We start from the raw sequence: 15,479 nt of genomic DNA, 5'->3' as shown, positions 1-15,479 counted from the left end.
ATCAAAACAAACAGATCACACAACCCAATTCTGTTTACAGAACTACTGATATCAGCATTGCATAATTGATATCACAGTAATACTCTTAATTATTGGGTTTACGTATTGAACACTAACAATTGATATCCAGAATTCAATTTACACCCATGAAGCATGTAAGAGCTTAAGCTATGGTTTGATGTCAGTTGACTTTTCTGGAGTGACTTTGTTTTGTTAAAAGATGCAATCTATGGAACCTGGAAATTTATGACCTTTACAACGAAACAGTCCAATGTAAAAGGATATGCAACAATATCCAGCAACATGTGTCTAATTCTTGGTAAGATAACTGTGTTCACGGCCACAAAATTGAATATATCAGATATCAAAAGGAAGATAATCCAGAACCAGATGAAAACAGTGGTTGATCCTCCCAAATGCTATTATTCTTTCAACATGTTGATAAAAAATGAGAACAATCAGTCCGCCTCGCAATTATTTTCAACTCGGTAACAACTTACAGCCTTTTGCTTTTAGTTTAGATTCTAGACCAAAGAACTTCAAGCTTGATAGCACCAAGTCTGCTGTATTTTTCTTCATATGATCAATTAGTAATTCATCATTCACAATTGTTATCGAATTCTGTCAAGAAGTTGCGCTCCCTCAAGTTTGAGAAAACCTTCCTGGCCTCTTCAATTGTTCCATGCTTACACATGCCAGATATGACTGCAGAATATATGACATTGTCTAGAGCGCAATCTTGTTCCACCATCTCATTTAATGCATCAACCACCTTCCCGGCATCATTTGATTTACATGCATGAATAATGGTAAGACTAAACTTAAACTAGATTGGTCCATCACTAACATTGCGCAAGCAATCATGAACCAGCATCTTTTGCAAAGCCCTTTAGTGAGGCTACTATAAGCTGCAACCGAAGGAATGCAAGACATCTCAATGATCTTAGTGTGACATGCACATGCCTCTTTAATTTCACCAAGTTCAACAAGGCACAGAATCACAATACTATAAGCAAACGAGTCAGGTTTCAAGCTTAAGCCTTTCATTTCATCAAATAGTGATAACACTTTCTTCACCTCACCAATCTTGTGAAGAGAATCCATCAAAATATTATATATTTTAACACTAACATGACCTTTTTCTTTCAATTGAACAAATGTCTCTAGTGCAATTATCGGTTTCTTCTCCACCAAAACAGAGAAGAATTTGGGGAGATCAGCAATAACGGGAAAATCCAACTTCTGCATCTGCTCAAGTAACTTGAAAAATTCGTCCATTCTATTCTCTTTGAGAGCCAATAGTAGCTCACACAAATATATGTTTTTTTTTTCTCTTTTTTGTTTAGTTTTCACGTTTTCTTATTTTTTTTTTCTTTTCTCTCTCTTTTTTTTTAGTTTTCACGTTTCCTTGTTTTTTTTTCTTCTTTTTTTTCACGTTTTTGTTTCTTTCCTTTTTTTTTTCTTCCTTTTTTTCACGTTTTCTTTTTTTTTTTTTTTCTTTTTCTTCTTTTTTTTTTCTTCACGTTTTCTTTCTTTCTTTCTTTTTCTTTTTCTTCTTTTTTTTTGTTTTTTTCTTTTCTTCTCTTTTTTTTATTATTATTGTTATTTTATATGTTTTCTTTTTCCTTTTTTTTCTTAATACTTTTTTATTTTATTTTTGGATCCGGACTGACAACATTGAAAATGGAATTACATCTTTTTTTTTTACACAACCGTGTGTCTTTCCCATTTTGTACCTTGCAACACGTCTTCCAAGTTTTATATCAATTTAAATTAATCACTTTTGCTTCATTCAATAATTCTTTTGTTATTTCTTTATTTAATTTGTAATTTTCTTTTAAGAAAAGGGTTATTTCATACATATTCCAATTATTATAAAGATAAAAATGTTTGTCAATCAATCAATATAGTTTCTCATCCAAAAAGACTTAAGACTTAATTGCATATTTTATCACCTGACTTTTATTATTTTGCAAATTTTATCATTAAATTTTTCTCACAAATTTTATTATCAAAAGTTTTCAATTTTTACATATTTTATCAATGTTAACGTGTTGCCAGAAAAAAAATTTCATTTTTTTACAAAATGATGTTGCTTTGTTACAATAAAAAAGTTTTGAATAATAAAATTTGTAAAAAAACAAACTTGGGTGGTAAAATGCATTAAATTTGAAAAATTGAATCGTAAAATTTGAAAAAAAAAATCAAGTAGTTAAAATCACAAAATGATAATTGTTAAATAGTGAAATATGCTTATTAAACCAAAACATAAAAACACCCTCGTAGCAATAATGCAACATAGCTACAATGATCAAAATGTTCGATGATAGCAATGATAGAAGTAGGATTTTCAATTTCGAGATAAGATTAAGTCATTAGGATGTAAATTATGACCTGCGATTGTAAAGTTATAATGCTACAAGTGTTACACTAATTTTTATTTTAAATTTAATATATTACATCATCTGCAAGTATTAGATGAAGTAATAATACATACCAGGTACCCGCCGCACCTATTCCCATAATCTTTTTATGGGCAAACCTAAACCTAGATCCATTTAGCAAGTATTTTTTTCACGTGTTTACTAAGTCAGAGTCTAATAAGTAATTACCATCCTTATAATCAACTATTTGCAAATCTCTATTAAAACAAAATTTTATTTTATATACAAACTTAGAGAGAAAATCATGTGAGAAATGAGAGAATAACAACAAATATTAACTATATAATTCAAATGTACAATTGAGATTAAAACTAATTAGAACAATTTTTGGTCATCGTTATATTATGGTTGTATAGTGAAGTTTTTTTTCCCTCGCATCTCACACACACTAGACATCTTTCTGTATCTGTGTGTATCTTATCAAGGGCCTATACAAGTAAACTTTTATAGCACTTACAGGAGAAGAAGAAAAAAAATGAGAAAAAGCTTCTTTTTTAAGAAACTAACATAAAGTTTCTACAAGTTAGCTTTTAGCTTCATTTATGCATAAGCTAATTTTAGTTTATAGAGAATTTTCTTTTTCCATTTTTCCTTCTGATTTTCTTCTCCTTCTTATTTTCTTCTCCTTCAAGTGCTTCTAGAAAATTTTATCTAAACAGACTCTAAATTACAGAGGAATCAGTGTTAAGCAGCAATGCACTTAAAATGTCAATAATCCTCAAGGGTTCCATCAATTAATCATGAAATACAACTTCCTACTTATCTGCTGCTTTCAAGAAGCTCAATACCAGATAAGCTAAAATAGAGTGAAACTAATGATATTCATATGTTAAAGTTTATAGTTAACATTCCACCCTAACAAATACAAGTTGAAGAAAAATCATAAACAATTTGTTCCTCTAGGACTTTTACCACTCAACATATTTTTGAATGTATGGGCTACTATTTTTGGTTCATAATATTGGTTTAACAGAAACAAATCAAGCCATCAGATATAGTTTCAATTCTAGAAAGTTTCCATACATACTAACACAGCTAAACGAATAGTGAACTATCTTTCAGACTGGGTTCATAGTTCAGTTACACCACTTTAGGTCAATGACATACAATTAATTTCAAGTTCCTTATATCATTTCCATCAAGTTCTCAATTAAAATAGTAGCATGTGGACGCTTTTAAAGAAATCCTAACACATTCGTAATGTAGGTTATTTAATATAAGAAAAAAACCCACATGTCATTGTTTAATTTGAGAATTTGATGGCAAAAATATATGGAACAAAATAAGGTGTTCAGTTGCAGGAAGCCTTCCTGAAACATTGCTCAAAGATCTAGCCAAGGGTTCCAAGCACCAACGAGATGCAGCACTTTCCAAATCACCTGAATTCTGGCCAACTTTGCTGAGGAATAAACTTGTGGTAGGATCTACTTTCTGGAGTGGTGGTGTCAACTCTGATACTGAAAAATGTTCTCCATTAACCCCAAAATTCATGAGGCCAACCCAATTTTGTCTGAAGAGGACTAAAAGAATACAGGCCCAGTGAAATAAATAAACGTTACAACCCACGGATAAAGAAATATGCCACATTTCATGATGTATTTATCTCTTAGGAAGAGGACCTTGAAGTATTGTAATCCTTTACTCTATGACAACCCTATAAACCTCAAGGATAAAGGAAATGCCATATACTATTGAAAGAAAAACCAGCTTACCCCCAAAATCCAGACAAACAGTTCCACTCTGGCATATCAATAATGACCAGTATAAACAACAAAAAGTTGGTATGTTCTAATGACTATCAAGGGAAGAAATCCCTCTTTTTACTTCTCTCTTTACCCCAGTAATGACCTGTTTGACAACCATCCCTTTGGAATTGAGAGCCATTATAGCCTAATGTATGCCGATGAGAGCCTTCCCTCCACTGGTTGCCCTGATTCCACTGGTTACCCTTATTCTGAGCAGTCCACCCTCCTCCATAATTCCTTCTAGAAACACCAGCCTTTTCCTGTTGCTTCCATCCTGACACATTTGCTCCTCTGTTTCGCCATCCTGTCTTCATTGGAGTTACATTCTGTTGACTAGATTTGCAATGCCAAGAAGAGTTGCCAAAGTTAGCTAAATTATTTGACTGCTGCTGGCACCAAGAACTGTCCCTAGCTTTACCCCATCCTTTATCTTGTGAGTTTCCAGAATTCCAATCCTTACATTGATTGTTATGGCCTTTTTCTTCATTCCAACCCCATGACTTAACAGGACCACCTTCCCAAGCATTGTCAGTTAATCCTCCATTTCCACAAGTAATGCTACACTCCCATGGATTGTCAGTATTATCCACATCTCCAGAGTTTCCCTGGTTCCATCCTTGTACTTCATTATTTTCTAAAGCTGTGCTAAGAGGTGTATCAGTACATTCCCAAGGATTTTCATCATTAAGAGAAGTTTTTGTTCTTTTGTTTTTCATGGCATTTTCTTGTTCCTCATCTGGCACAATAAAGAATGCTCCGTCTATTTCCTTAATCAGATCCGGATCAATGTAAGGACTCCAATCTATTTGATTAATATATGTATCTGGATCAGGCAGAGAAATATCACAGGGAAGGCTGTTGATCTTTGCCCAGTAATGACTTTTGGCATTTTGAAAAGCTTCTTCAGCAGCTGAATCATTCCAATCAAACACATTACTGTGGCAATATACAAACATCTTTGAATCAACAATTTTCTGCCGTGGTACCAATCCAACTATAGTGCAGTATTTCTTCTCCCATAAGGGTATTCCGTCCTGCCAATATTCTTACAAGATTGAAAAGCAAGGAATTCAGTATATTGAATATTTAAGTAGCATTGGCAAGGGGGGCTATAATGAATAATAAAATCATCAAATCATCATAGTAATTACTTTCTCAGACAAAAAGGAATGGCCAAAGCATTACATTTTTTTACAACTGTAGTGCAATATTCTTACAATTAGGCTTTTTTTAACACTGATTATCCTATCCCTTTTAGCATTACATTTAGCAAGTTAGAAGGCTAGGGAGTTTGCGCTTTTACAGAAATTAATATGGTGCTAAGTTGTGGGGCACCTGTCTAAGATGCCAGAGGCATGTGCCACATTGAAGGGTTAGCTAAGAAGCACACATACTTGTAAATAGTAGCCATAGCCATGTCGTGTTGTAGTCATGTCAAACATATATCCACAACAGATGTTGCAGGGACACTTCAAATACTTTCAATTGTAATTTATAATTTTTTACTTTTAAACTTTTATTCCAATACAAATTGACATAACAATAAAATAAATTTCAGTAATTTGTTATGTCTACAATAGCTCATGCCCAATTTTAAAACACAAACTCTCTCTTGTAATTTATGATTTTATTTTATGTTAATTTTAGATTATGTGCTATAACCAACCATGTAATGTCCAATGATTTTCAAAATAACATTCCCACATCTGTATTTGTTTCTGTGTCATATCTGTGTCATGCTTCCTAGAGTATTAACACCTCAACAGTCAACAACCAAGAGACCATAAATCCCTTCTATCACATTTTGCATTAGGCCCACATTTTGGCACCTTTGACTACACTGCATCAGACAACCTATATACTACATTCGTGGAAGGCAGTAGTCAGTCTGTCCTAGAACCACAGAATTTTATTTAACAGTTAGTTGAATGCCAAAAGTATTCTAGATTGGAGAAACCACACCAAATAAGGATGGATAAATAGAAAAAAAAAACTAAAACTACAATTCATTGAAAAAATTTGCTCGTGGGTGATAGACTGCAAAAAGTTTGCTCGAAAAGTTTAAATAAATGTTCATATACTGATAAATTTTAACACATCATTTCTAAATGTGAAGCAATTGTCTAAAACAACAAATCACTAAAGAGTATCAACAAAGAAGATAATAGTGTCTTGGTAAAAACACAGACAGTTCCAAGTCACTGCATACTACATTGAATAATTGATCTACTCAGTTCACAAGTCTATACCCCTTTTCACATTGGATATCTAATTTTGGCTAGGTTAGATGCTGTAGAATATTTCCCATAACATGACATGTAAAATATCAATGTGAGTTATGTTAAACAGTAAAGACTGAATTTAGTTACTGGATCCATCCAAGGATAATCCACAGGCAATGCCTCCTTAGCAGCTAACAAAATTGTGTTTGGTAATTCATAAAGCCTCTTATTTTCTGGTCAAAAAGCATGCCCACAGCTAAAAAAATGATAACAACAAATATGAACACATGTAGACATCAAATTTTCTTCTGTCTATATATGTTTTTGATCCCTAATAAATATCAAATTTTTGTCTTCACTTCCTAATAAATTTTTGTTTAACATTGAGTCCCTAATAAAACAACACTTTTGTTTTTGGTCCTTGATATTTTGTTTTAGTCCTTAATAAATTAGCGAATTTTGTTTTAATTCCAACGTATAACAAAGAAAAAATTTATCAGGGACCAAAAACAAAATTCACTAATTTATCAGGAAACTAAGTGCCAAGAACCAAAAACAAAATTGTTGTTTTATTAAGGACTCAACACAAAACGAAAATTTATTAGGGAACAAACATAAAATTCGGATATTTATTAGGGATCAAAAAAATACTTAAGCCATTTTCTTCTCATCAAACTATAAATTTGCTTTTCATCGAACTAAACACTATTTGATCCTTTCTCACTGGAAATTAATTTATTGGTCAGCTTCTTATATGAGCAGTAACCATTAGTGTACTGATAAAATGAAATAAGCGATATCTATTCTGTTATTGTGAAATCATAAATGCTTGTAAAGCAAACAGTATATTTCTCCTCATTATTAGATTCACAAATCATATCCAGCATGAAACCCTACTTGCTTCCCTTGCATTTCTTTGTGCATTACAATTCAGATCGACTAAAGAAAATATTTTTCTTTTCCAGGGGTTTCTTAAACCTCTTGAACTATCCCTAGGAAATTTCTCCCAGACTTTAGCTTTTGTTCATTTAGTCATGTGGGTTTATATACTTATGATGTTGAATGTTACTATTTCCCCTTATATATGCGAAAAGACTATTTTCTGGATTCGAATTCATGACCAACCGGTTACCACTTTAATGTTGCGTCAAGGCTTACCCTCAAGTGGATATATTAAAAATGACAAAGTTTAACACTCAACAATGGTTGGTCATCATGAAAGTGGACTACTACCCCAGGAAAATTTTATCAGTAAGTAGCAATGTCAAGGATTTGAATACTCAAGTTTCAACAAATTTTAGATTTTAATATATTTTTAATCCCTAATAAATTTTCAATTTTTGTATTTTCTTCTTAATAAATTAAAAAATATTTATTTTAATCTCTATCAATAACAAATTTTATTTTACTATGAATTAATAACAAATGAAAAATATTTATCATGGAACATTCACAAAATTTATTAATTTATTAGGAGTTAAAAATAAGTGTCAATATTAAAAATAAAATTGATATTTTATTAGAGAAAACAAAAATTTATTAAGTAACAAATGAAAAATCAAATCAAATATTTATTATAGATAAAATATATTTAAGTCTAAATTTTACCCCAGCATAAAGTGTGTTCGAGAAAATGCGTTAAAATGAGTGTGTTAGACTATCACCCGTCTTTCCTCCAAAATCCTCCCACACAAAGTTAACACTGATCTCAATCAATGGTACCAAATATCTCCGTTTCCAAAGATTTACATATAACCATAATTGCTCAAATATAATTATCTATTCTTAAGAGTCAATATAGGGATTTCAACAAAACATCGTCAAAATTCGCAATACGGAAAAAAGAAAGATAGGCAATTAATTAAATGGAAAAACGAAAGAATTTCGGAGAATACCAGGAAGAGGGGCATTGATGTCGTAGAATGTCGGAGGACGCACCGGAGATCTTCGACGGCGGAAGAACCTTCGCCACGGACGATGATCCCATTTACCCATCAAAAGTTCAATGGGTTTCGCTCGAAACAATAAAGAAGACAAAACGCAACGAACAAGTATTTAGTTATTTTGACACAGTGGTCATGGGGTAACTTCTGTTCAAGTACAAGTGCAAGTCCACTATCAGTTTGGTTTGGGGAAATTATAGCCCATGTTGCGTCACGGTGTTCATTCAAATTACCGTCGTCGCCTGTCGTCTCGCTGTGATTTTTTTGTATTACATGTGTTTTTTTATTTCTCATGCATATTTGACTTTTATGTTTCATTTTTGATAAAAAAAAAATTCTAATCGATTTTTTTAATATTTGAAAAATTTTATTTTAAATTTTTGTTGTTAGCGAGGTGATACAGTTAAATAGTTAAATATTTAATAATATGATTTGTGGTAATTCAAATACTCACAGTATTTGTTTCAAATTTAAAATTTGCTGTGACGATTTAAAATCACAAGAATCAATTAAAATAAAAAATATTGAATATTCAACGCATGAAAAAAGAGCAATAGAGTTTTGTATACGGATTTAGGGAAAAGATAAAAAAAAAAAAAAAAAACATAAAGGTGGGAAGGCTCAGGGAAAAAAAAAAAAAGGAATTCAAGAAAAAAAATCAAAAGCACACGTGGTCATGTATGATTAATGGATTGCCAAAAGTTTGAATAAACGACCCATCATCTTCTTTATCACCCTCTTTCTCCAAGGTTGTGCAATCCTCGCCGGATTTTGTTGAGGAGTTTGGCACCTTCGCCAACGAAGTAGTGATTTTCACGATCGACGAACATTGCTCTGGCATTGCTAGGGCTTTCTTGGTCGTTCTCTCGCATAATTTTCTTCTAATTTCGTCCTCTAACACCACCCTCGCTGTCGCCTAAAGGAACACTGCTGCCATCGCCGAAGAGGAACCACTAGTTCCTGGCGTCACCGAAGACAACCTCTCTGATGACTCTCAAGCATCTCAGATGCCGATCAGAAACAGAGATGCGGATTTGGGTTTCATGTTTTTCAGATCTGATTGTGTAGTGGATCTGGTTTTGATTTTTTGATAGATTTGGTTGTGTGGCTCAAAGCTTCAAAGATGAAGCTCAGATCTGGTTGTAGATTTGGTTGTTTGGCATGAAGCTCCATCGCTTCAAAGGTGGAACTGCCAGGAAAATTGAGTCGAGAGGGACAACAGTGGATGAGAAAAAAAATGTTTATTAAATTGAGTTGCAGTTGAATTTTGTTTGTTTTCATTCATGTTTTGATTATTAATTTTGTGCATCCAGATTGTTTTTATTTTCATTTAATTCAGTCAACAAAAAATACTAGCGGTTTCTAACAGGCAAAAAAATATAGTAGGAATCAAACGAAAAAAGTAAGATATATATAAGAGATAAAAAAACGTATTTAAGTTTTTATTTAATGTTTAAATATATTTTTAGCTTAATTACATAATTGGTCCCTCCACACAACAAATGGATATTTAAGTTTATTTAATGTTTAAATATATTTTTAGCTTAATTATACAACTGGTCCCTTCACACAATATAATACCAAGGTGCACCATGACCGTCCAGGTCCTCTTCTGCATCACAATAGGCCAATTCTAGGGGAAGAAGACTCAACCCTCCTTTTATTCTCAAATGACAATGAAGGGTCATTCATCTTCTATTTTTATTCATCTTAAAGAGAGAACAGGAGAAAGAGAAAAAGTGTTCAAGATTCTATTTCTAAAATTGTCAAATGAACTATTTTTTATAATGATGTTACAAGCTCTTTTAATAGAGCTGAGATCACATTATTATTCTATGCCTCAAGGGAGTTTGGCTACAGCGAAAGCATAATTCATTGTAACGAAATTACACTAATGAACTAAGGACTCTGCACTTGATCTTCATGCTTCTACACCTTGTTCGTTTGGGCGAGTTTCTTTAACTTCAAAGTCTTTATTTTTTCCAATTGATTTACATCTTCCTATCACAGGCCAGCTCTATGGCCACACAGAGATGAGCTACAACAAGAAGGAGATTAGAGGGTTGTTAAACTGAGAGCTTGGTATTATGGGGGACCAAGAGGTAGATTTTGTAACGTCAGCAAGCAATAGGGTGTTGCTTGGTTGGTTAGAGAGGTTGCATCACACATACCTTGCTAGTTATTCCTATATGTGGGCTACTAGGGCTTATTTGCTGCATTTGCTCAGAAATACCATATTTTCCAACAAGAGCTCGATGCATGTACACATCAGCTACCTGTAGTTGCACAAGCTTATCTTTATGACCATCTGTCACATGCGAGCTTGTATGAGAGCAAGCAAATGACAGGTTATATAAGGTTACTCATAAGTATTTTTTTGTGTACTTAATTGTTTCTTTGTTAATAGTTTTTATGTTTTAAAGGCATGGTGTTCGAGCATCTGTCGACCATTCCAGCCTATGAGAAGGTGCTAGAGTATGATTGCAAGCAACTGCTTACAGCTAGGTAGAAGTCATTGAAAGGTAGTGGCAAGGCTTATTCGACCAGGGAAGCGCTAGATCAGTTGCATATGAACGATAATGTCTGGTTCCCATATGCATCACGTAGAGACCTTAGACCTTTGAAGGACTATACATATTACTCTGGCTACATCGAAGTTGGGACATACATGTCCCTATATCTGTCAAAGAAGGTTTCCAGGTAGTTCTGGTACATACAAAGGATTCCTTTAGAGTCACCCCAACATCTTGCATATGACAAGTATAGTGAGGATAGGACGAGTGGGAGTAGTAGGTGGTGCCATTGGGCAAGGATGTTCCATATGGGCTCCATGGGCCTGCACTACAAACTACTTGCATTGATATTACAAGCATTCACATCCATACCTTATTCTGGCACAGGAGGGAGAGGCACCACATAGTCCTTATATATTCTGCCACAATTACAACCTGGTTCAGATACCAAATTATGTACCAGGTGTTGTCTACTTGTGTCAAGTAATGCAAACAATATTATCATCATTTTGTTTTAATTTTTAATAAAAATAATTACTAATTATATTGTTAAATAATTATGTATGATCAATTCTAGATGATGTCAACATCCATGTAGAGATTATAGGACATGAAAGCTATACCTAAAGGCACAAATAGTTATAAGGTCATACAATAACTTCTGTTGATGACACTTAAAGGTCTTACAACTGGATGTAGCTTAGCTAATGAGCAATATAGAAAGAGACCCAACAGAGGAAGTAAAGGTGGCCATAAAGATGATTGATCATTATTCAATAAGAAAATCATCATCAGGTCATACAATAACTTTTGTTGATGACACATGAGGGTCTTGTAGTTGGATGTATCTTAGTTTAAGAGCAGCACATGAAGAAACCCAATAGAGGTGGCCACAACAACAATAACTACTATTTCAATAGATCTCATCGCTGCCATTAATCCATGCATTAGAATAATTTTACTTTTTTTACACAATAGGACAAAGATTTCTTGTGGAGATCGGCCAACAACTGCATACAACTCGATTGGTCCTTTAGAACTAAACACCAAATAGATGAATAACATCTTTCCCATATCATTATTGTCTTTAAGCTCCATACAATCGTACTTAACACAATCATCACCTACATATATAAGTTTACGATAAAAATGTCACGTAAGCTTCTTCCACCTCCGGTGGCATCTATAACTTCTTTCAAAAAAGAAGCAAACGATATTTCCTTACTAATTTTTAATGAATTTAGTACCATTAGGATATTTAAACAATATCTGTAACGACCCGCCTCGTTGCTACGATACCACCACTCTAAATCGCGATTATTTCAAATTTTAAATGAAAAATCCGTTAATTTGCTTATGAAAAATGAAAGTAATTTTTTGTCTCGATATACATTCACCAAGCAACACACCATTACTTAAGTGAATACATATACATATAGGAATAGTAACTCAGTACACTTCATACACATAATGGAAATTAAGTTTGTTCATACATATAATTAAAAATCTGAGCTTTACATCTTTAGTTCAACAAAAGGAATCATGAACTAACTATGGGGGAGTTGATTAACAAGGCACAACTCTCTCCCAAATAATCTCAACGTCATCACGTCGGCTCGACGGCTCCTCAACAGAATCTCACTTCCTACACCCTATTGCTGTCATTTTGCTCCCACGAACAAGGTTCGCGATCATTACAGGTATCAACCACACGATACAAAATTGCAAGAGTGAGTTCATTATAAAAAGAACTAATACTAAATCCAAATAATCACAATTAGCAAGAAACATAGGTCAACATCATGAGCTTACACAACATTCATCATTCAACACCCACATTCAACAATTATTCATCATCCATCCCTGGATCAAATCAAGACTGCTCAAAATGATGTATGCACCTGACCTCAACTCTCAGATGCAATGTGGTACGTATCGTATCTAATACCAAGAAAATAGCCTAAGCGTGTCCACACGACACCTCACTTAGGAAACCATGTAGTATTTGTATAGGCCACCCAGTCGTGCACCATAACTCCCCCCCCCCTCGATGATCAGCCTGGGCCACAAGGTAGTTCCCTACCAGGTGATGCACCCCCTAGTACAAAGTACATACTACCATAGTTTATAATATTTTCCGTGTCATATGAGGCATGAAACATGGGCACCATCAAGTGCAAAGACCATGGATGAATTAAAGATCCTAAACATCCCCTCAGAGATGTTTAAACTCTTTAACTACTCTATTTTCCCCCACCAGGGACATCCGACAAGGTCAATGCACCCCCCATGAACATACACAACATACGATGTATGAACGTGAGCACCATCAAGTACAAAGACCATGGATGAATTAAAGATCCTAAACATCCCCTCAGAGATGTTTAAACTCTCTAACCACTTTATTTTCCCACACAAGGGACATCCGACAAGGTCAATGTACCCCCCCTCCCCCACGAACACACACAACATCCAATGTATGAAACATGGCGACATCAAGTGCAAAAACCATGGACAGATTAAGGCTCCTAACTATCCCCTTTCAGAGATGTTTAGATTCTTTAACCACTCTATTTCCCCCACAAGGGACATCCAACAAGGTAATTGCACTGCCCATGTACATACACAACATGCATATCTCAATGCATTTCCAACATCATCAACATTCCATTTCAATATCATTCTCAACATAAACATCATCTCATCTCAATGATGTTATCAACAACAACAACAATCTCATTTCATATTCACATAATCATCAACAATAACATCAATTCATGTTGACACGATCTTCATTAGCAACGCCATCTCAAATCAGTGTCATCATAAATATCAACATCACCACATATCAATTAAAGTCATCAATAGCAACATCAACAATAAGTCGCATTTCACATGTACATATATTTTTCATGCATGAGATTCACACTTCCTAGGTCTTCAAATAACACAAGTCAAATAAGGACAATAATGTTATTCATCAACAATAGATTTATCGCATCCCATTCGTCAAAAGCATTGTTTTCTAAAGAAAAACTCAACATGCAACAGGGACAGACATGTATTCCCTTAGTTAGGTTCCCTGACCCTAACTATGGTATCAAAAATGGTAAATTTTATAATAAACTCCCCTCACTTATCATGAGCTCTCCGTCAGTTCCTCTTTGCGTTACTCAGAGGTCTTTCTTGTTCACGCTCGTCCGTCCAAAACGTAAGTCTCTATATTCCAAATTGAAGGAAATTCAATATAGATTTCAAAAGCAAGGTCAATGACAACATTCGAGGTCAAATACCCTTGTCAAAACATAAAGGGCTAAGGGGTATTTCGGGTTCTACAAAAAGGAAACATCATTTTGAAATTTCGATCACGCCAACGTGACTGAGGTTCAGTGAATGACGCAAAAATAACCTCAATGTTATAAAAAGATAACTTTTACAATGTCTCATTCTCTAAGGTTTTTCAAAGAAAGTGTAAAAATACCCTAATACAGTACCCAACACACAAGAGACACTAAGAGGAACTAAAACTAACTAGGAGAAGGGTTTAGGAACGAAGATTACCTCAGAGAAGTTTTGAAACGGAGGATTGGAGAATTTTCTCCACCGAATCTTTGAGGAGGATTCTGAGGATTCCGCTCCGATTAAAGTGTTCCTCTTGGTGTGGGGGTTCAACGGCAAGCAACGGCGGCCACCGGTGGTGAAAAATGTGGTTTTAGGGTTTAGGTGGCGTTTTGGAGAAGAAGAGAGTAAAAAAAATCATGTTTTTTACACTGAAAACGTATTTATAACTTGCAAATCACGCTTAGCACACCTCTAGGCGCTCAGCGCAACTTCCTCTCGGTTAGAATTGGGCTTAGCGCACCTCTGGACGCTCAGCGTCATTCCCTCTATGTTGGAATTGCGCTTAGCGCGCCATTCGCGCTTAGAAAGAGACCAAAAGTTGTTATTTTCAAAATCTCAACGGTCAGACTGTGGAAACATGTCTTAGGAAGCTCCAGACAAAATTTGAAGATGATCCAACGATTAACAAATCCGGGATCACGATTTTACTGAACTAGGTTTAGGAAAAAATCTAAAATCTCATAATTTCAACTTTGCCCAACAAAACTCCACATAACTCAACATCCACATCAAGAAATTCGCATGTGACTAATTCAAGTCATATTTCAAATCATTCAAGTCAAACATATATTCAAACAACAAGCTAAACACAATCAAACATCGATTTATAATTAATAACATTTCAGGGTGTTAAAATATCCCCTCGGAAGTTGGTACCATATCACCATCATAATACACAACAATAATGTCTCCCTTCATCTTCAAATCAATCTGGTGAATATCAACATAATGCATTAAGCTACCTCAGACCATGAGTTGTTTTTATTAGTATCTTGTACTGTTTTTTCATGAGTCAATTATTAGCAGCGACAAAGATTACGCCGACAAAATAGAAGGCTCAAATTGCATTGAGCACGTCAAGGGCACCGTTGGCTTGTCAAAACATCATAAATATGGTTTGTAAAACATTAAATTTTAATTTTAAAAATTAAAACACTTTTTACAAAAAATAACACAATAGAATCATGATTATGTTGTACAGTGGGGTGAA

At 34.2% G+C, this 15,479-nt stretch overlaps 1 protein-coding gene across 1 annotated transcript; it reads right to left on the bottom strand.

Moving 5' to 3' along the window:
• Positions 1-3,421: 3,421 nt before the first annotated feature.
• LOC102664732 (bifunctional endo-1,4-beta-xylanase XylA) lies at positions 3,422-9,758 on the bottom strand. The gene is made up of 2 exons (XM_006591088.4): positions 8,307-9,758; positions 3,422-5,234 (listed from the first exon to the last, which is right to left on the bottom strand). The coding sequence occupies exons 1-2, from the start codon at positions 8,404-8,406 to the stop codon at positions 4,243-4,245; spliced, it is 1,092 nt and encodes a 363-aa protein (XP_006591151.1). The 5' UTR covers positions 8,407-9,758; the 3' UTR covers positions 3,422-4,242.
• Between the last annotated feature and the right edge of the window lie 5,721 nt (positions 9,759-15,479).

This window comes from Glycine max, chromosome 11, assembly GCF_000004515.6.
Source record: "Glycine max cultivar Williams 82 chromosome 11, Glycine_max_v4.0, whole genome shotgun sequence".
In the NCBI taxonomy this organism is placed as follows: Eukaryota; Viridiplantae; Streptophyta; class Magnoliopsida; order Fabales; family Fabaceae; genus Glycine; species Glycine max.
This window is presented reverse-complemented; position numbering and strand designations above follow the sequence as displayed.

Coding starts and splice junctions, on each gene's coding strand:
- LOC102664732 (XM_006591088.4), bottom strand. CDS start 8,406: ATGGGTAAATGGGATCATCGTCCGTGGCGAAGGTTCTTCCGCCGTCGA. Junction 5,235..8,306: donor CATCAATGCCCCTCTTCCTG/GTATTCTCCGAA, acceptor CAATCTTGTAAG/AATATTGGCAGGACGGAATA.